Source organism: Thamnophis sirtalis, unplaced genomic scaffold, assembly GCF_051295495.1.
Source record: "Thamnophis sirtalis isolate CommonGarterSnake01/CBP01778 unplaced genomic scaffold, rThaSir2_p1.2 scaffold_4, whole genome shotgun sequence".
Taxonomy (NCBI): domain Eukaryota; kingdom Metazoa; phylum Chordata; class Lepidosauria; order Squamata; family Natricidae; genus Thamnophis; species Thamnophis sirtalis.
Genome location: NW_028261384.1, coordinates 90,665,820 through 90,687,069, shown reverse-complemented (window position 1 = coordinate 90,687,069; position 21,250 = coordinate 90,665,820). Strand labels below are relative to the sequence as shown.

Genomic DNA, 21,250 nt, shown 5'->3' with positions numbered 1-21,250 from the left:
CTGTCTGAGGGGTTGGTAACTGATAAGCATGCCTTGACCGGCCTGTGCAAGCCTTCTTTATTTAAGTCTATGTTATACAAGGCAAAAGTTATTACTCACCAGGAGACGACCCCCATCATTACTCAGGAGTCTACAGACCCTGCTGACCCCAGTGGGGGGTTGTTTGATGAGACCATCCAAGTCCTGAGAGTCTGGCATGGAAGATTTTCTCAAATTGCCGGAGGTCAATGCTCCGATGACAGCCCTGACTTCTAATTCCATTCTTCCCCCAGATCTCTTGGAAGGGCTCAAGGCGGAAGATAAGAGAATGGAAAGGGCCTGTCATAAGACACACAAGGCTGCAGCATGGGCCATTAGGGCTTCCACTCGGCCTCTTTCTTTAGCAGGGCTTCCATTGCCTGGTTGCATCAACTGCTCACCCGTATTCCCCAGGGAGATACCAGGCTCTGCCAGGATGTTAACAAATTAAGCTGAATACACTGCAGATGCCTCCCTTAACACATCAAAGTTTGCTTCCAGAGCCATGGCCGTTAATATCCCCTCCCACCAGCTCTTATGGCTCTGCCATTGGGACGCGGACATGCGGTCTAAATGGAAGCTTGCATCTGCTCCCTTCAAGAGTGGCAAGTTGTTTGGGGATGCCTTAGACTCTGTCCTTTTTGAGAATAAGGACAAGCGGAAGGTTATGCCTTCTGTCTCGCATAAACCGGACTGTAGAAATTCTTCCTTTCGGAAGCAGTCCTTTGGAGCTGTTGACTCGCAACCTAATTCCTCCTCCACTTCTGCCTTCTTCCAACGCCCTTATGCCCAGGCTCTGAAAAAAATCAGGACAGGCAACCTTTTAGGGACAGGACCTGTCATCAGTCCTTCTCTAGATGCTCATTTTGAGGCGAATCAGCTAACAAACTGTTCCGCCACAACAAATGACCACCAATCACACACTCTTATAGGGGGTCGGCTTCAACTGTTTGCAGAACATTGGGAAACAACCATGCCAGATGCGTGGGTATTGTAAACAGTGAGGCTCGGCCTCATCTTAGAGTTCACCCCCCCCCCCGTCATTTCATCTGTTGTCTTACCCCCAGGTGTGCCACCAAGAGGGGGCTCATGGAGACAGAGACTTCTCATCTGACAGAAATAAGGGCCATAGAACCGGTTCCCCTGGGGCAGGAGAGGGGGTGGTATTACTCCATCCTCTTCCTAGTCCCAAAAAGCTCAGGAGGGTGGAGGGCCATCTTGGACTTGTAGAAGGTCAACTATGATCTTGCCTATAAGAAATTCAAGATGCAGTCCCTCCAGTCAATCTGGGCAGCCTTTGACCGGGGGATCTGATGACTTCCATAGACTTACAGGAGGCCTACCTCCACGTTCTGATAGGACTGGCCCACAGAGGATTCCTGCGGTTTTATTACACATTACCAGTATCGGTATTTTATTGGCATTACCAGTATCGGGCCCTCCCCTTTGGCCTGTCATCAGCCTCAAGGGTCTTCACAAAGATACTGGCCGCAGTGACGGCAGATCTCCGAAAGTGCCCCATTCATCTGCCATGTTATCTGTACGACATTTTGATCCAGTCATCATCCCACACGAAAGCACTGTGGGACCTGAAAATTACCATGGACTCCCTGCAGGACCACGGTTTTTCCATCAACTACAAGAAGAGTGATCTCCCTCCCTCCACGAGAGTGTTACACTTGGGAGCGATGATCGACACTTCGTCATGTCTTGTGTCCCTGTCTCCAGATCGGACTCGCAGCCTCGCAAGAGCTGGTACAGCAGGTTCAACAGTCTCCCATCGTTCCCATGGTCCTGCTGTTGCAATTGCTGGGCAAGATGATTTTCTGTCTGGCAATTGTTCCTGGGCAAGGCTGCATGCAAGAGAGTTGCAATGGTTCCTCCTTCCATTGCAAAGAGGCAATGCCAGCAACTCCAGGGCCTGCATTCGCCCATCGCCGAAAGTACTTCGCTCTCTCAGCTGGTGGCGAACACCAGCAATGATGAAGGGCTCATTGTTCCGAGAATCCAAGCACGTGGTACTCACGTCGGATGCCAGCCTCTTCAGATGGGGAGCTCACTTCCACAGCAAGATAGTGCAGAGCAGGTGGTCTGCCAGCGAGCTTGCCTACAACATCAACTGGCTGGAGTTGAGGGCGGTCTGCATAGGTTCCAATCAGACCTGCAAGGGCACCTTGTGCTCGTCCAGATGGACAATGTGGCGGCAAAAGTGCACATAAATCGCCAAGGCAGCACCAGATCCAGCACATTGATGGCGGAGGCACATGTGCTTGGATGGTGGGCAGACCGTCAGTAAATTCCATAAGAGCAGAACACATATCGGGGATAAACAGCGATCAGGTGGATTGGTTAAGTAGGGCCACCCTGGACCAGTCAGAGTGGCACCTGCATCCGAACCTGTTCCGTCAACTCTGTCTCATGTTCAGCACTTCTCTAGTCAACTTTTTCGCTACCCTGGAGAACGCCCAACTTCTCTGCTTTTACACCTGGAACAGTTCGCCTCAGGCAGAAAGGGTAAATGCACTCAACTGCCCTTGGCCCAAGGGCCTGCTTTATGCCTTCCCGCCCTTGCCTCTACTTCCTTGAGTCATCAGGAAGATTCTGCTGGAACAAACATAAGTGCTGCTGGTGGCCCCTTACTGGCCATGAAGAACTTGGTTTGTTGACCTCACCAACCTCTTGGTTAGCCAGCCATGGAGAATTCCCCAGGAATTGGTCTCCCTCAGCCAGTTGGTCCTACAACACCCAGAGCCCCAGTGGCTTAATGTGAGTACCTGGCACTTGAGGGGGATCGCCTAGCTCAAGCCAACTTCTTGAGGCAGGTCATTCATACCATCCAGGTGGCCCGGCGTCCTTCCACCACCAGAATCTATGGTTCACGTGGTCTGCCTTCTCCACCTGGTGTGGCTCACATCATCTGGAGCCATTTTCCGCGTCTCTCCCTCAAATACTGGACTTCCTCCAAGAGGGATTCGATAAAGGACTAGCTCCAAATACTTTACGACACCAAGTCGCTGCACTGGCCACTGTGATATCTGTAGACTCTTCCCAACTGCTCAGCCGTCACCCCAGTGTACGGGCCTTCCTTAAAAGCGCATCGAACCTGCAGCTGCAGGTGATCCATTGATACCCACCCTGGGACCTCGCTGTTGTTCTCAGGGCTCTATCAGAACCACCCTTTGAACTTCTCCGCTCTTCTTCCATCAGGCACCTTTCCTTCAAGACGGCCTTCCTTGTCACCATTACTTCGGCGAGGCGGGTGTCTGAACTGGCAGCCTATCAGTTAGGGAGCATTTGTGTCTCATCCATAGGGACAGGGTCATTTTCCGTCTGGACCCATCATTTATCCTGAAGATCAATTCCTACTTTCACAGGGCCCAGGAGCTCGTTCTCCCAATCTTTTGCCTGAGGCCCTCGCATCCTAGAGAACGCCGTTGGCATACCCTCAATGTGCGGAGAGCGTTGAAGCACTACATTAAGCATACATCCTCCTTCCGACGCTCAGAGGCTTTATTTGTATCATTTCAACCAGCGGCCATGGGCCAAAAGATTTCATCTTCCAGTGCGCTGTCAATCTCCCAGACTGACAGCGCACTCAACCTGAAGCACAGCAACTACTGCAGCCTGGGCTACCCAGGCCTCGATTGAGGAGATCTGCAAAGCTGCACTACAAGCTGGACAAATATGCCTCTGCAGATTCTGCCTTCGGAAGACGTGTCTTACAGAGCGTGGTTTCTGCTTGACCCTTGATGTGGATTGTGTACCTCATTGGAGGCACCCACCCTAGTGACATTTTGCTTGGGCATGTCCCTTGCTTGGACACTCCAAGCAGGGCACCAGAGAATGACCATTGACTTACCTGAAGTGTTATTCTCGGTGCACCGCAGGAGTGTCCACTCCTACAGGAGTGCACTGCAGGAGAACGCCTTTGGCATACCCTCGACATGAGGGTATTATTTCCAGGATGTCCTGCTTTTCCTTGTGAGGATACTTTGCCAGTCGGACATCCATCTCAGATGGACCATACCTTCATTGAAAAACTGAGGATGGAAGAAGCCAGAGGGCGTGGCCAACGGTTTTCAATCCAGTCCTTGGGCAGTGGGACAGAATTTAACCCTAGCTTGGACACTCCTGCAGTGCACCGAGAACGACCTTCAGATAAGCCAATGGTCATTTTTCATGTAGTCATAGGAAAGAAAAATGAGAGTATATTTTTAATTGTCAGTGAATGGGTATGCAAAAATTTTCTTTGGAGGACAAGAGTAGATTTCTACTGCAAAAAAGGTTGGTCCTCTTTTTGAGCTCCAAAATAGATCAGATTTTCTTAAAATAAAATGTCTCCTCTAGAGATTTTTAGCATGAGTAGTTTAGTACATTGTACATTTTTATTTATCTTGCAGATGAAGTTGATTCTTTGAGATAATAAGATTTATTATTATTATCATTATCATTATTATTATTATTATTTATTAATATTTCCTGCTCACTGAGTTTTAATGCCCAATGCGTATGACTACTTGATTTGTCTCTGCTTTGACAGCTTGATTATGCTGAAGATGCCACGGAAAGGAGGCGGGTCTTGGAAGTGGAGAAGGAAGATACTGAAGAACTCAGGCAAAAATACAAGGTACTTTCTGCTGAACTAATTAAAGAATCATGGAGAATTTTTCATTGCATAGTGGTCTATCCTTATCTAAAGCATCTCAGTGTAGAATCATTTAATATCTGTAAGATACAGATTTTATAAGTTAGGTTAGCTTAAGAAAGATTCTGTGATATGACAAGATGCATGTACCATCATCTAATGTAGGAATAGGCAAATTTGCAACCTGGGATGGTTGATAACTTTGTGACATTATCAAAAGGATGAATATAATTTCTTGAAGGGAGTTGCCATAGTTTTTCATTTTTTGGTGTGTTAAGGTTTAATAGAAATAATTTACACATTTTGTCATTGATGTTTTCCTTCCTAATTAGTTTGAAAATTGTACCTTTGGTAGTCTGATGCCAGATTTTGACAATATGGTTTCTTAAAAAATAATAATGTTCTTTTATGTAGTTTTATGTTGTTTTATGTAGGAAACAAAAGCGAAAGTAAGAAATCACATTACATTGAAATCAAATTACTTTTATTTGTATACATCTTCTTTTGGGACATTTTTTGTACTCTAGCTAACCTCAAGTGACATTCCCTTGAATCTTCTAAGAAACATCTTATCTAGTCACTTTCTTTTCCATCCTCATCTGAACAAGTCTCGCTGCTAATAAAAATCTACTGTATTTTCCTCTCTCCAAAATGCTTACTTTGTTGATGACCTATTATAGGTTGTAAGTACTGTGAATTAGTATCAAATAATTTTAAGTGTTTAATGTTTGTTATCTCAGCAGTGAGTTAAGTAGACTGGTAACTGGGAATTATATTTAATATTTTTGTGTAAGTAGTAATCTTTAGTGGGTGAGGTTAATGAAATAAAGTGAGAGGTCAATCCATACTTCTTAAGACCTACCAAACACCTTTTTAATAAATTCTTTCTTGAAACAATTGCACTACTGAACTTTGAAAACATGGTAAAAATTATTCAAGAGGTACAAAAATGACTGCTGAGCTGAGGCCCTGTACCAGGAGGCTAAATGGTGTAATGAAAGCCTTCCATAAACATTTTTGTTGGATGCTAGTTTCTTCTGAGGATTTAAGGCTTATTCCTTTTGCTATTGCAGGATTACGTGGACAAAGAAAAGGCAATTGCCAAGGCACTTGAAGACCTTCGAGCCAATTTTTACTGTGAGCTATGTGATAAGCAGTATCAGAAACATCAGGAATTTGACAACCACATAAATTCCTACGACCATGCTCACAAACAGGTAAAAAGCAGATTTTTTTTACATTGTTTGTGCTGTGTAAATGTCACTTTCTGACACTGTGATAACTTCCTTCAATCTGCTTAATGTTTGTCTTCTTCCTTTAACACTCCCACTTCTAGCAATTTCATCTTGATGTTTCTTGATTTTATAAGATCCCTTTTGTATCTTAATCAAAACATCAAGAGTGACAGTTTTATCTTAGCTCAGTAAGTCAAAGCAGCATCTTTTTTTGTTTTTTCTTTAAAAGTCAGTTCTTTTGTTGACTAGAAAATTGAAATTAGGTTCCTGACTTTTGTTTTTGGATGTTTTTCTCAGTTACCCACAGAGAATAGGGTGCTAGAACCTCAAATGCTGATTACTTGCAGCCTGATGTTTAGGAATATGTTGTAGGGATAGTTTCTGAGCAGGTTAGAATTGGTGAGGTAGTTTATGCTTTAGTCCCGTGATGGCGAACCTATGGCACACATGCCATAGAAAACACATAGAGCCATATTTGCCGGCATGGCAGCCTTCAGCTCTGGTGTGCATGTGTGCACTTGCCAGCTGATTTTTGGCCTTCTGGAGGGCCGGGGGAATGCTGTTTTCTCCCTCCCCAGGCTTCAGGAAAGCCTTCAGAGCCTGGGGAGGGCAAAAATCAGGCCTGAACCTCTGGTTGGGCCATTTTTCACCCTCCCCGAGCTTCAGGAAAGCCTGCAGAGCCTGGGGGAGGGTTCCTGCAGGCATGTGCAGGTGGGTGGGCATGCGTGCATGCACGATAGCGCCACACACACAATTTTGGCACACCTCTAGAAAAATATTAGCCATCTCTGCTTTAGTCCGATCTTGATATGTGCACTGGGGTTACCCATAAAAAGTATCCAAAAGTTACAGTTGTTGCCAGCAAAATTTAACAATATAAAGTGTTCTGAAGAAACTGCACTGGTTGCACTGTTTATGATGTTGACATTGATTTTACATGCCTCATCGATCTTATTGACAGCTTATTTTCCATTGCAAACCTGTCTATCAGAGAAAGAGATCCTTTTAAAGGCTGGCCTCCTGGAAGACCCATTCTTCTAGGATGCAATAGAAAACCTCCCATCCTTTTCTCAACTCTGGAACATGGTATCAGTTATGGAAATATTCCTTTTCCATGGGGCTAAACAACTACAACCGCTCAGTCTTTTCAGGATCGAACTAACATTTTTTCCTCCCCATCTGAACCTAGACAACCTCCAGACAGTGGGGCATTACATCAGTAGTTTCACCTAATCAGCCCAGGATTGAAATGTATATAGTTGGATATCATCAGCATACTAATGATACTGAACCTCACACTGATGGATGATTACATCCAGAGGTTTCATGTAGATGCACACCAGATCAGCAATCACCTGCCTAATGATATCATGGGCAAGGACATATTTATTACACACTGACCTAGCATTCAGAAGTGATAGCCAGGAATATCAAGACCCCATCAATCTGATCCCAATAGTGACTACTGAGAGCAAGTGATCAGGATTATTATCAAACAGCATTCCCAGTATCCATGAGTAGTAGCCCATCCTCTAGCTCTGCCCTTTACTGTACTAATAACGCTTAATATAGTCCTCATCTTACAATCCCAGTTGAGATCAGAATTTTGGTTTCTAAGCAAAGTGGCTCTTGTGAGTCGCAGCTACTTTTATTACCTTTTTGCCACCACTATTAAGCAAATCACTACAGTTGTTTAGTGAATCATGTTGTTAAGCGAATCCAGCTACCCCAATTGAGTTTGCTTATAGGAAGCTGGCTGGTGATCACAAATGGGGACCAAATGATTTTAGGTCACTGCAACTATCATAAATACATGTCAATTGCCAAGTACCCAAATTCTGATCACAAAACCTTAGGGATGCTGCAGTGGTTGTAAGTGCGAGAATTGGTCACTTTTTTCAGTGCCACTGCAACTTTCAACAGTTGCTAAATGAATGCTTGTAATTCAGGGATTAATTGTATCTCTCCAGAGTTTGCCCATGAGTTCTCCTGTCCCAGGCACATCCATCCACATCTTCCAACCTCACAGCACTGCATCTAGTAACACTAAACAATCACAGAAAAACAATATCCATCCATCCTTCACAGGCACTCTGTTAAGTCTTTCTGATCCCCCTATGGTCCTTAGACCTCACCAGCTGTTCTGCTCACAGCACTCTGAAGCTGTGAAGCATTTGGACTTCCCAGGGAGCCCCCACTTTAAACCAATGTAAATGAGTCAGTGCACACTTATTTTTGTAGTAGTGAGTCAGCAGCTGCAACGGATGTACCCTTCAGGGATCTATTATTCTGTATCTCACATTGCAATAAGTATTTTCCTTGAAAGATTACAGCAATTTTTTTCTGGTAGGGAATGAAGCATTTCTGAGATCCAGTAGCATAGAATATCTTCTGTGTCTGGTTATGCTTAGCATTTTCATCCACTGCTTGTAATGTATGTGTGTATGCATGTATGTGCGTATTAGATTTTTACTTTAGATTTTATCCAACCTTTATTCCTCATAAATAATTTGAGGCAGCTAATCTATATAATAGTCTTTCCTCCTCCAATTTCCCCCACAAAAACAACCCTATGAAATGGGTTTGGCAAAGAGAGAGAATGATTGGCCCAAAGTCACCCAGTTGGCTTTCCTACTTATGGATGGACTGGAGTTCATAGTCTCCTAGTCTCTAGGCTAGCACCTTAATCACTACATCAAACTAGCTCTCTGATTCTTTTCCTTACAGCAGTGGTTCCCAAACTTGGCAACTTTAAGACTTGTGGACTTCAACTCCCAGAATTCTCCAGCTAGCTCTTCTGGCTGGAGAACTCTGGGAGTTGAAGTCCACAAGTCTTAAAGTTGCCAAGTTTGAAACCACTGCCTTACAGTAAGTTATTTCCTATAGTATAATATAGGAAGTATAACTTTTTTACAGAAAGTTATTTCCTGTATCAAACAAGCAAGATTCCTGTTGTAGAACGTTGCTTGTTTGATATATAAATCTTTCTTAGTAGCTGAAATATGGTCTTATGGGCCAGTCTTGAGTTTTTTGTAAACACTTTTGCGAGGTTGTTTTCAGGCAAGAATACAATGTATTGCAGCAGGTCAAGATCACAGAATCATGTTCTTAAGGTAGTGGAAAAGTATTTTTTATTATCCTTTTCTTGGCTCTCAGTAAGCAAATTATGTTTTTACTTAGAGGGAATGTTTGGTAGGGGTTTCTTTTGCCAAACTAGTTTCCTAGTTTTAATTCTCTTTTTACTAGCTTCCTGAAAGTTCCAATTTTCGTTCTGATTCATAAATATATATTTTGTGGTTGGCTGTTATAATTATTGTGGGGTATGCATATGTTTTCGTGATTGCTATTTTGTGAGAAAGCATCCAATGTGTTATCAAAATTCCAGATGTCCCAGCAGTCTCGAAAAACTGCCTATTCCTATTTTAAAATGTAAAAATTTTGTTACCCCATTGAAGATATTCATCAAGTAGGCACAGTCTATGGAATAATTTGTCTCCTTTTTGTTATCATGATTTGTAGCTGAAAAAAATGGATTGGCAACTAAAGCAGCATTAAAATATTGCTTTGTTCTGGTGGAAGGATCAATGCTGCCTCCTTGGCTAAAACTCTAGAAAGGTTTAAAAGTAATTCTCACAGATTTATATCTGTTACGGATTCATTAGTTTTTCTTCAACTATTTTTTTCTTTGCTTTGTTTTCCTTTTTTTCTTTTACAAAAATGTACGCTTGTCGATTTCTTCTGGAGGTCTGCTTTCTGACTTCTGTTTACCTAAATCTCTTTCCTAAAAGAAAAGGAGCTTCATTTGTTCTATTTGTATCCTAAATTTTTGGCCAACAGATGGAGCTTGGCAGCTAGCAAAACAAAAAACAAAAAAACCCCACAATATAATTTGAAGACAAGCCTTGTTTTTTAGAAACTAATTGGGTTTTCATGCATTTCATAGGTGACTTTGTTAAACACAAAGTGCAAACTATAGAAATGTCAAGCTTATGTTGAAGAGAAGCAAAGGTGCAAAGAAACAACCAGACTTAAAGCTGGAATGTTACTTTAAAAAAATCCATTTGGCACGTGTTAGTCTAAACATAAGTGTAGAGTGCATAATTTAAATTTGTATTGTGTCATCAATAAAATTTGCTGGTAAAATTTTCTAGTTGTGGATCTCATAATGCAGTTACCACTAAAAACATTCCTTGTGTGAGAAGCATTCAATTATACTAACAAAGGCTAAGACAGCCTATCAATCTGATAACTCATCTGTCTTTGAGTGAATCTTTATCATTTCTAGCATTATTATTTTATCTGTTCTTATTCTCTTTTGAAGGGAAAGGATAGGTCATGCATAAAACAGAGAAGCACTGATAAGATAGTGTCCTGATAAGATAGTGTCCCCATTATATATTTTCACACTAAAACTGAAAGAAATACTTAAACGTGTGCTTCTACAGAAGTCGCAATAGTGGCATGAGTTCTATTTGATTTAGTCCAACTCTTACACTCTTATAGTTGAAGACTAAAGCATAGATAAAACCTGCAGGATTTGTTTTCTCTGCAGGCACCCAGCACATATCCTACTTAGTGGAGAAAGCCCATTGTTTATAAAACTCTTTGTTCCATGCAGGAAACTAAAAAGAGTGATGGTTTTTCTTATTCTGCACAGTTAAAATCCATGGTGGCAAGTTTAACTGAAGTTAGTTGGGTGACTATATGTGAATCTTCAGCCACATTTGGTTACTTATATCTAAGCGTGAAAATCGATGGGAGTAAAATGCAATATATGGAGACCTTCAGTTGAGGATAAAAGTAGTTGTAGCAGCATCCCATAGTAATCCAGGGAGTCAAGAGGCAATGTTTACTAATATATGTTCTTCTTTTAGAAGAACATTGGACAGAATGAGTACCAATTGATGAAATGAGCTTTTCTTGGACTGGAATTGTGTTTTTTCGGTGCAAAATGGAGGGTTTAGAATTAAGAATGCTCACAGCCTTAGTAACAGTAGCTGTCCCCTACAGTGCATAGAAAAGGATTTTAGTAACTAAAGACAATCTAAGCTTACCACTTGAAACATAAAACAAGCTCTTTTAAAGACATTTCATGACATCCAGTATAAAGTACAACCATATACTTTACGGTTAGAGTCGTGTAGTGAAGTGGTTAGAGTGCAGTACTGCAGGCTACTTCTGTTGATCACCGGCTGCCAGCAGTTTGGCAGATTGAATCTCACCAGGCAACCTTCCATCCTTCCGAGGTGAGTAAATTGAGGACCCAGATTGTTGGAGGCAATATGATGACTCTGTAAACCGCTTAGAGAGAGCAGTAAAGCACTGTGAAGTGGTATATAAGTCTGAGTGCTATTGCTATTGTCAGATTTGCACAACTCACAGTACTCTTCATTCCCCATTTGTTAAGTACTACACAAAAGGCATTCTCATGACCCATTTGGGTATTGCCTTGATCCTTTACATGAAATTCGAGTTTCCTACATCAATATATATGTCTTAGATTAAAATGAGCAAAGTAAACTATCCACTTGGGACATTTACACATTACAGAATTAAGATAAGAGAGTTCTGCAGCTTTTTCTAATTAAATTTTATGCATTTATTTGATTTATATATTGTTTTTCAAACAAAAATGTCCACATATTTCATGTAGCTCTTAGAGTGAAAGAGCCCTATTACAAAACAAATGTAGTTTTGTATATATTTCCTAAATATTTTAGGAATAATAATTCCTAAGAAAATAATTGCACAATTATAGAATTGTATACATATCTACTCAGCTTTGTCTTTTCAAGTGACCTCTAAATTACCCTTCCAGAAGTCTCTTATAACATTCCTTAGAAATGTGTTTGTTATTAATTATAAGAATAATAGCTCTTTTTTCCCCAACTGTACACAGTTTGAATATAAAATTACTGCTTACCATAATAAAGCAGCCTCTTCCAAATGAATCTTGTTCTTTCTTGCTTTTGTTCTTGCATATTGAATCCAATTTCTGAGATTTGATTACTATCTAAGTTGGACTCCATTTTCATCCTACCTTGACCAACATGGCCAAATTTTCTGGGAATGTTGTGAATCATGGACAAACCATCTAGAGTAACATACTGAAGCAGGGTGCATAGAAACGAGTATATAGGCATGCTGAATCTTTATGTTCATAAACGCTTTTTTTTTGTGCGTGCTTTTGCTGTTTCCTCCTTGCACTGATACGTAATGCATTTACATATATCATAGTGTGACAATAAAAAGGAGGTTGTGAAGGCTAAATCATTAAAGTGTTTAAAAATTAGGGTGATCAGTCAATTGTTTTTTCAAAAGTATGAATTTTGCTTTATAATCTGTTTTTCTCCTGAAGTTATTTGAAATTATATTCACTTATAGTTTTGTCTGATGTATTTTAAAAAAATGTTTGTTTTTCTCTCCATAGTATATTATCATTTTCTTCTATTTTGCACAGAGATTAAAAGATCTGAAGCAAAGAGAATTTGCTCGGAATGTTTCTTCAAGATCCCGGAAAGATGAGAGAAAGCAGGAGAAAGCCCTTCGCCGTCTGCATGAGCTGGCTGAACAGAGGAAGCAACCTGAATGGTGGATTATGAGCTACTTACAAGGATGCAGAATATTTAAATTTAGAGTAGGGGGGTGGGATATGTGTGTTTAAATAGAGCTTTTGGCCATTTTGTTCCTTAAAAATACTCAAGCTGCCTTCCATGGTTCCTAGTCCCTTTCAGTTTTTTTATTTAATCCTCCATCTTCTTCCTAGGGTATTCCCGCAGGTGTAGGGTCAGCTTTTTACTTAGTACTCAGTATTCTTTGCAATGTGGTGTTTGAGCTGACAGAATTTGGACATGGTTTGGGGGGGGGGGGAGGCAGTTTTGTTTCAACATACAAGTTAGACTTGTAATTAAATACGAAATTCTTTCAAGTCATACAGTAGACTAGAGACAGAATGAAGTGCTGCTTGATTTTGAAGGCTGGTATTGTATATATTTAATTTTAATTTTTATGTTAATTCACTTTCTTAAAAGTATGCTTTAGAACAAAGTAATATTTCCATAGTGCTTGTAAGAGTAACAAATTCTGGAAGGAACCAGAAATTTCAAAACAATGGTTACTGAATATATTCATTGCTTGTACAGCAATTATATAAAAGGTAAAAAAGATTGCATATGCATAAATGTAACACTAAGGTGAAAATGTTAATAATCATATATTCTATTCTCTTTTTTGGTCTGCTTTTTCTCCTTCTCTGTCTTCCAGTGCTCCAGGAAGTGGGCCGATGTTTAGAACCACTACTGTGGCAGTAGATGAAGAAGGAGTAGAGGATGATGTGGATTCAACATTTCCTAGTAGTTGCTCCTCCTCCTCACCAACTTTGGGGCAAGCTATCAACATGACCATGGATAAGGGTATAGCTTGCAGCAGTGGACAAATCAGTAGTAGTCCTGGACTTGCTCAAGTTCCTGCCCAGATACCACAAGCTGTTGGTCTGGGAATTAACAAGACAGGTGTGTCTTTCTCATTTGCCAAAAAGGCCCCTGTAAAGCTGGACTCAATTGCTTCAGTATTCAAAGACCATGTGGATGAATCCAGTTCTCCTGATGATGAAGTTAAAAGTGATGAAAGAGCCCATTCAGATTCTGGAACTTTGGTAAAAATTGGAGAAATTGAGGGAACAAACAGCTCTGACAGCAAGGGAGAAGAAGATGAGCAGTCACAGGAGAAAGATGCTACATTATCAAAGCTTAAAAAAGTGAAACGGGATGACGGACCTGTGGCAGTAGAACCAGAATATTATCACTATATTCCCCCTGCACATTGTAAAGTAAAGCCCAACTTTCAGTTTTTGCTGTTTATGAAGGCAACAGACCAAGTAGAAGCAGAAGCTGCAAGCAAAAAAATAGCTCGTGAAAGGAAACAAAACAATTCCCCCAAACTCAAAGTGGCAAAAAGTGATGAGAAGGAGGCGGCAGCAGAATGTGTGATTCCTCAGAAAGAGCAGAGTCCTGCCAACCAAACCAACAAAATGGAAGATAAGGACATTTTGGGGGAAACAAGCAAGAAGGAAGAAAAACAACTTAAAGGAAATAATTCTTCTCTAGATTCAGAGGTTATTAAAGAGATTCCCCAGGCTCCAGGAACTAATAAAGAAACCACAGAAGGGCCTAAACATTTAACAGGGCCATTCTTCCCTGTCCTGAGTAAGGATGAGAGCACCACCCTCCAGTGGCCTTCAGAACTGCTGATCTTCACCAGAGCAGAACCCTCTGTGTCATATAGCTGCAATCCCTTATATTTTGACTTTAAGCGGTCTCGTAACAAAGACACTAAAATGAAAGGAACAGAAAAACAGAAAGGTACGTTAAACCTTTCAAAGGAAAAAGTGCAGGCTGCCGAAGATAGTGATGCAAGCAAAAGCAAAGAGAAGGATATTGTAGCTGGCAGTTCAACTGCAGTGTCGGAAAGCAAGACCTTGGTAATGTGTGGCAAGCAGGAAGTCAGCCCTATAAGAACTGGCAAAAGTGAAAATCTGGAAGACAGCAGCAGAGGCAATCTTACTAGTCGTAAAGACAAAATGGGGAAGTCTCACAAACACAAAAAGAAGAAGAAGCACAAAAAATCCACCAAACGTAAACACAGGCGCAAATGTGAGGCAGAGGAGAAAAGCAGAGAAGGGGAGTTGGCAGAAGATAAATCCAAGAAGCCGAAGAAGCACAAGCACAAAAAGAACAAATCATCTTTTCCCACTGAGGCTGAACGGATGCAAAAGGCTGAGGATGCTGGCTATTCTAAAAAAAGAAAGTGGTGTGTACAGGACTCTCAGAGGAAGTCTTTTTCTATTGAAGAAAGCAGTAAGAAAGAGGATGGTGGTACTTCTTCCCAAGATTATGGCAACAAAAAAACCAAGGGCGACGTGCAGCAGCCTTTATCTACAAGCAAAAAGCGACCTTCCACCTCCACTTCAGTTTACCCCAGTCATCGAGTTCAACAGAGCAGTGGTGGCTATGAGAGTGATGGAGATTCCTCCTGCCACAAGCACTTCAGGCAGAAATCAGCATCACAATATAGTGATGATTATGACTCTGGCAGTGACTGTTCACGAAGCTGCTCCCGCTCAGGACATAGACACTCCTCAAGAAGATCATCTCAGAGATCCTATTCATCAACTTCTTATGCTTCCTCTGACAATAGTCGGTACAGTCGGCGCCATAGCTACTCAGAAGACAGCTATAGCGATTACACTGACCGATCACAAAGTCGTACTAAGCACTCCCATGACACAGAGGATGATTCAGATTATACCAGTTCCAAGCGCAGGTCAAAGAGGCGCAAGTACTCCTCTTCAGAAGATGACTACAGCCTAAGCAGAAGCAGGTCCCGGAGCAGGAGCAGAAGTCGAACTCATGCCAGAGGGAGGTCAAGGACAAGAAGTCGAGGAAGGACACGCAGCAGTAGCTGTAGCCACAGTCGAAGTAAACGGCGGAGCAGGAGCCGAACAGGACATAGTTGGAAACGGAGTAGAAGTTATAGCCGAGAACGTAGTCGGAGCACAAGAAGCCTTTCACAAAGATCTCTCACACGGAAGGGGTCCCGTGGTCATGAAAGCCCTGGAGAAAGAAGATCTGGCCGGCGTGATTTCATCCGGTCGAAGATATATCGCTCACAGTCTCCTCATTATTTCAAAGTCAGACAAGGTGAAGGGTTTGCAAGAAAGGACGAAACCAGAGGAGAAGAAGCTGCAGGAGCCTCCAGTCTCTCTCAAAATATCAGCAGCTCTAACTTTGGGAACAGCTGTAACTCTGAGGAGAAAAATTCTGCCACAGCTAAACTCCTTCTGGAAAAAATCCAGTGTAAAAAAGTAGAGAAGAAATCTACCAGCAATGATGATTCCATTACAGGATCTCACAAGGTAGGAATTAAACTGAAAGATCCACCACAGGGCTACTTTGGCCCAAAGCTTCCTCCCTCGTTAGGCAATAAGCCTGTTCTTCCATTAATTGGGAAACTTCCTGCAGTTAGGAAACCAAGCACCAAGCAGTGTGAGGAATCTGGTTTAGAAAGAGGAGAAGAATTGGAACTATCAGAGCTGGATGAAACAACTCATGAGAGTGGAGGTATTGTTTCAGCAAGTCAGCCTCAAGTGGAGGAAACCTTGGTGACAGAAATACAGGACAATGTTTCAGCTGAGCAGAACCCAGAAGTAGCCACAAAGCTAGTTCCTGTTCCTCTTGAGGCTCCAGTACCCCCAGAGCAGTATGGATCTGGTGACCTGGTTGTTCCACACAACTTCCTCCCTGATCCCAGTGAGAATGAAGCTTTAGAGTCTCTTGACAGTGGAAACCAATCTGTCTCTATAGAAGGAAGGATGGTACCTTTAGTTCCAGATGTCGAGCATTTTCCTAGCTATGTAGCGCAAAGTGGGGAGCCCAGCATCAGTGGGGAGCCTGAAGGCACTGAAGACTCTTCCTTGGCCCCTCTGGAGAGCCAGCCCATCACTTTCACACCAGAAGAGATGGAGAAATATAGCAAGCTTCAGCAAGCAGCTCAGCAGCATATTCAGCAACAGTTTCTTGCCAAGCAGGTCAAGACCTTTCCAGCCTCAGCTGCCCTAGCTCCTGCCACAGCCCCTGCCTTGCAGCCCATTCATATCCAACAACCTGCGGCAGCTGCAGCCACCTCCATTACAACTGTGCAGCATGCCATCCTGCAGCATCATGCAGCAGCAGCTGCTGCAGCCATAGGAATCCATCCTCACCCACATCCCCAGCCTCTTGCTCAAGTACATCACATTCCCCAGCCCCATTTGACACCTATCTCATTATCCCACTTAACTCATTCAATCATCCCAGGGCACCCTGCTACATTCCTGGCCAGCCACCCTATCCATATCATCCCTGCTTCTGCCATCCACCCGGGTCCTTTCACTTTTCATCCTGTCCCTCATGCTGCCCTCTACCCAACTCTCTTAGCTCCCCGACCAGCAACTGCTGCTGCCACAGCATTACATCTCCATCCCCTTCTGCATCCCATTTTCTCAGGGCAGGATTTGCAGCATCCTCCTAGTCACGGCACATGAAGAAGTGAGAAAAAGGTGGCCTCTCTTGGGGAGAACATAGGGGTATATATCTCTGTGTGCATTGGTGTTTTGTACAGACTGTCTGAAGGCTATAACTGACACCATCTGAGAATAGTGAAATGGGAGAACTGGGTGTGGAAAGGGGAAGTGAATGTAACATATCCATGGAAAGGGGGGAAATGTTGCTGGTGTTTTGCTTGTCAGTATTTTCAGGGTCCTCTGCACCCAGAGAGGTGACTTACTCACATCTATATGAATGTGAAGTTCTTCAGCAAATATGCTCCTCTTAATTGCTGATACTTGTGTTTTTAAATCATTTCCTCTCCACCCTGAAATTCTGAGTGAATAATATCTAAATTATTTGCCTTCTTTATTTGCTATTTATTTGAGTTCACTTTAAAGCTTAAAACTTTAAGCAAAAGAGTCAAGAGATAGTCGACATTCAACCCATTCCTCTGTTCCTCTCTCTACCCAGCCAAGAACCATTTTCAACAACCTGCTGATTACTACAAACAGCAAGCTTTCTTCTCAAGCAAACTTGGCCCTGCTATCCTCCCTGTGCCACTGCCCCAAGGGGAAATAGAAACAGAAAATAATTCCTTTAACAGTCTTTGAAGCAATATGTTGTACTGGAATCCTGGGAACATCCAGAATATGACTTATATTCTGTCCTCTGTAATATTTGATGGTTCCTTATTAACTTATAATTTTTTTTCAGAAAAGAAAAGGTTTTTAAAAATTGCACTGAACTCTGTACATGTCAATGCTGCTTTTTGTAGCTCTTCTGACAAAAGTTCCATAATGATAGTATACTGCAATAACATTTTTATAGCTTGCTCTCTGAGTGGTACTTGTTCAGGTTGTTTGGGTTATCTTATACATTTTGATGTAGTTGGAAAGAAAGCTTGCAACAAAGGTTCAGAGCTCATTGTGGCAAAGGCATAAGAAGACTCCAAGCAAGTCTATTCCAGCTCAGTTTTGTTTTCTTGGGTACCATGGAAAAGGAAAAAAAAATAGGAATTATTTTCTACTAGAGAAAAATGTGACAAGATTTGGAATAAAGTAAAAAGCAGTGATAGGAACCTTTTTGTACCATAGCTAATGAATTCCAGTGACTATAGTGAGATACCTTGGAACATCTGTGAAGCCTGTGTGATATTTTGGTCTTTACTGCAACCTCTTGTCAGGAGCCAGGCTGCTATTTGGAGAGAAGTAGCCCATTGGATGGGTAAGAAAGAAAGTCCAAATGACTTTCAAATCAGAAGAAAAAGTGTGCCCCACAGAAAAATCTCAAAAGTCTAATAATTTTTTGGGGGGACCTAAGTCTTTGCAGTAACAAAGTTTCTATATAGAGGTGTGTGACTCTGTGTGTGTGTGTGTGTGTGTGTGTGTGCGCGCGCGCGCACGCTTTTGTGTGTGTATGCACGCACACTTGTGTTTATGTTAAGGCTGTTGTTTAAATGTGTGCCTTTACTGTATATGCTTTGGAAAGATTCTTGAGTGGTGTGCTTTTATTTGGATTCCTTCCAAACAAAGGAAGTGATAGGTTACCTGATTTTACACCTGTCCCTTTTAATGGAGAGAATGTCTGCCTTAAGAGAGACATAATAATTTTGTTACATTTAATTCTTCTAATTAATTTTTTCATGGGGGCGGGGAGAAGGCAAGAAAAGAAAGTGAGCTTTTTGTGAAGCCATGTCTATTTATAACATAACTGTCCAACTACTGCTAATGTTGATCATGGAAAATGGCCTCCACTCCAAAACTTCCAATATAGCCACTTATCTGGATATTTAATTGCTTATCTGAATATTTCAGACTCTAGGCTTCCTCTCCTTTGCTAATTAAAAAAAAGCACTGGAAAAAGCTGTTCTGACCAAGGAACTCAATATCCAATTGCTCAGATCTGAGGTAGTAAAACAGTATTAGTGTAATTACTGAGTGCTTCATTTCCCTGATTAAGACCCAAAATCCAGCATTCCAGTGGGGCATAAGAGGAAACTGGACTTCTGCAGAACTGTTCCAACACAGAACACTTATTTCAATATCAGCAGGCTATGTTAAATTTTGTCACATAAAAGTGTGTGTGTGTGTGTGCGTGCGCGCGCATTATATGTATGTATGTGCATACATATACATGATATAAAAATAAAGAAAATAAACTTTATAATAAACTAGTAGCGTTGGGGAAAGTGTATATTCTTGTTTCCAAAGAAGCAGAATCAAGTTGCTAGTTCTCATATTATCACACCCACTTTTTAAATAGGTCTTAGCAGAAAGATGTCCTATAAACCTGGCTCAGTATATTACATATGGTTTATCTAACCATATGTGAACTGCATATTGCATGTGCAATAACATTCATTCTGATACTTTGAAGCATGTGAAATACAACTTATAAAAATATTTGGGTATAAAATACTATTCACACTGATGTTCCAATATGCTATTCAAACATTACTTTTTTAAAAAGCATGGAAAAACTTGGAAAAGAAGATTACAACAGAAGGCTTTTGTTTACCATATCTTGCACTTCCAGTCTAGAGAAAACGCTCAGGTCTACCCAAAGAATTAATAACTTAAGGCAATGAAGAAAATTATTCTCTGTTCCCCTGCAAAAAAAATCAGATACTGTATTAATTAGCTCAGGAGGAGAGAGTGGAATTGGAGAGTATGTGGAGAAGCTGCTACAATTGTCATTCAACCTCCAACATCTGTCAGGAAGGGCAACTCCCTCTATTACCATATGTTATCTATACTATATGTTACCTCCTAATCCACTTAACATTTGTTTTTGGCATGAGGACATATTTCTAGGCAGAATACTGAGCTGTAACCAGCCATTTTTACTTTTCAAGAAAAGTTACAGCTTCCAACTGGGTGTTATTCTTGAAATAAAAGTGCTTTTAATTAGCTTTGAAGCTTAGTAGCCTCCTATTTTTTGGTGTTCTTCAATGTTAAAAAGCAGGTAGAATTTGACAAGCCCCAAGAAAATATCTGTATGCCCCCCCAGCTGGTATTTCCACAATGAACTCATAACTATCCAGAAGGGTTTATGATTTTATACTAATTTGTAGAAAATATTCTATGCGTAGAATGTTTATAGCCCTTTGGCATCAAACATGGATCAATGAATGTTAACAAGTGGTCAACTTATTAAGAAATTTCAGGCCCATCACCAGCATTAAGAATAAAATAACTATAGCACTGGGCTAATGCTAATGTAAAAGAAAAAGAATTGTGGGTTGTCAAGATTGAAAACACTAGACGAATTTCATTTTTAATAATACACTTTAAAAGGAATAATCTAGTCAGTATATGGCTTTTTGATAAGGCCTATGTTGGTTTCTCCATGCATAGTGGAGTAACTGCACTAAGTTGATAACAAGGCCCCATTCATGTATGCAAAGTAGGAACAGTTCCTATCCCAACAGATAAAGGCCACAGAGTCAATTTTACAATTCTTTTTGTCCTGCAAACCTAATAGAGCCATAGTTTCAGATGGGAGAGAATCATTTTGTATGTTTAACAGAACTGTTGTCAGTTAATACAGATTTTGAAAACTGATGTTCAAATTAAAAGTCCTATCTCAGAACTCTTGATGTCCTTTTCATGTCCTATGTTGTACAGCAAAGACCTTTGTTTGAAAACTACACAGCCTAGACTGTTTGATCCTTATTACTAAAGGCTGTCATAATAATGCCAGATCTATTACTCTATTTACTTTATTAATTGATTAAAGGCTTAATATATATTGCAAATCTGATTTTAAAATACACTTCAATTCCTTATTTTCATCACATTTGCTTTTGATTAAAGGCTATTTGTAGTCATTTCAATTGGCACTCTTCAAGTTGAGGTAATGTACTCTTAAATTTGATGCCACTTGCAGTCTTTCTATGTGGTACACTCTTACTATATAAGATTGCATCATAAGCAAATACTAACAAGATTTCATTGTTTTAAAAATGTAACTTGAAAAACAGTATTTATATAGTATTTTTAAATATTACAAATAATACAGATAATTAAAATACCTCTTATATTCAACAAAAACCTGAGGCTGATTATAAACACATTTCTAGAACCCAGTTGAAGTGAATTAAATGAGTTCATCAGATGGCAATTTAACAGCAATGCAAAATAAATACAGGATGGTATATGTATTGTTCTTGTCAATAAATATGCCTTGGGACTCTAGTGATGTTCTGTTGAAGACACATTATTGTTACTATTCTAGCTATTCTTTCCCTAAAGTACAAGACATTATTT

At 41.0% G+C, this 21,250-nt stretch overlaps 1 protein-coding gene across 3 annotated transcripts in view; it reads left to right on the top strand.

Annotated features, from left to right (window-relative positions):
* GPATCH8 (G-patch domain containing 8) overlaps positions 1-20,739 on the top strand; it is a 100,419-nt gene extending 79,680 nt beyond the window's left edge. For all 3 annotated transcript variants that reach the window (XM_014076423.2, XM_014076424.2, XM_087713375.1), the window contains 4 exons: positions 4,559-4,645; positions 5,737-5,880; positions 12,359-12,489; positions 13,162-20,739. In XM_014076423.2, coding sequence (XP_013931898.2) covers positions 4,559-4,645; positions 5,737-5,880; positions 12,359-12,489; positions 13,162-16,978 — 4,179 coding nt within the window. In that variant the 3' untranslated portion in view covers positions 16,979-20,739. The remainder of the gene's footprint in view (positions 1-4,558; positions 4,646-5,736; positions 5,881-12,358; positions 12,490-13,161) is intronic.
* Positions 20,740-21,250: the final 511 nt, after the last annotated feature.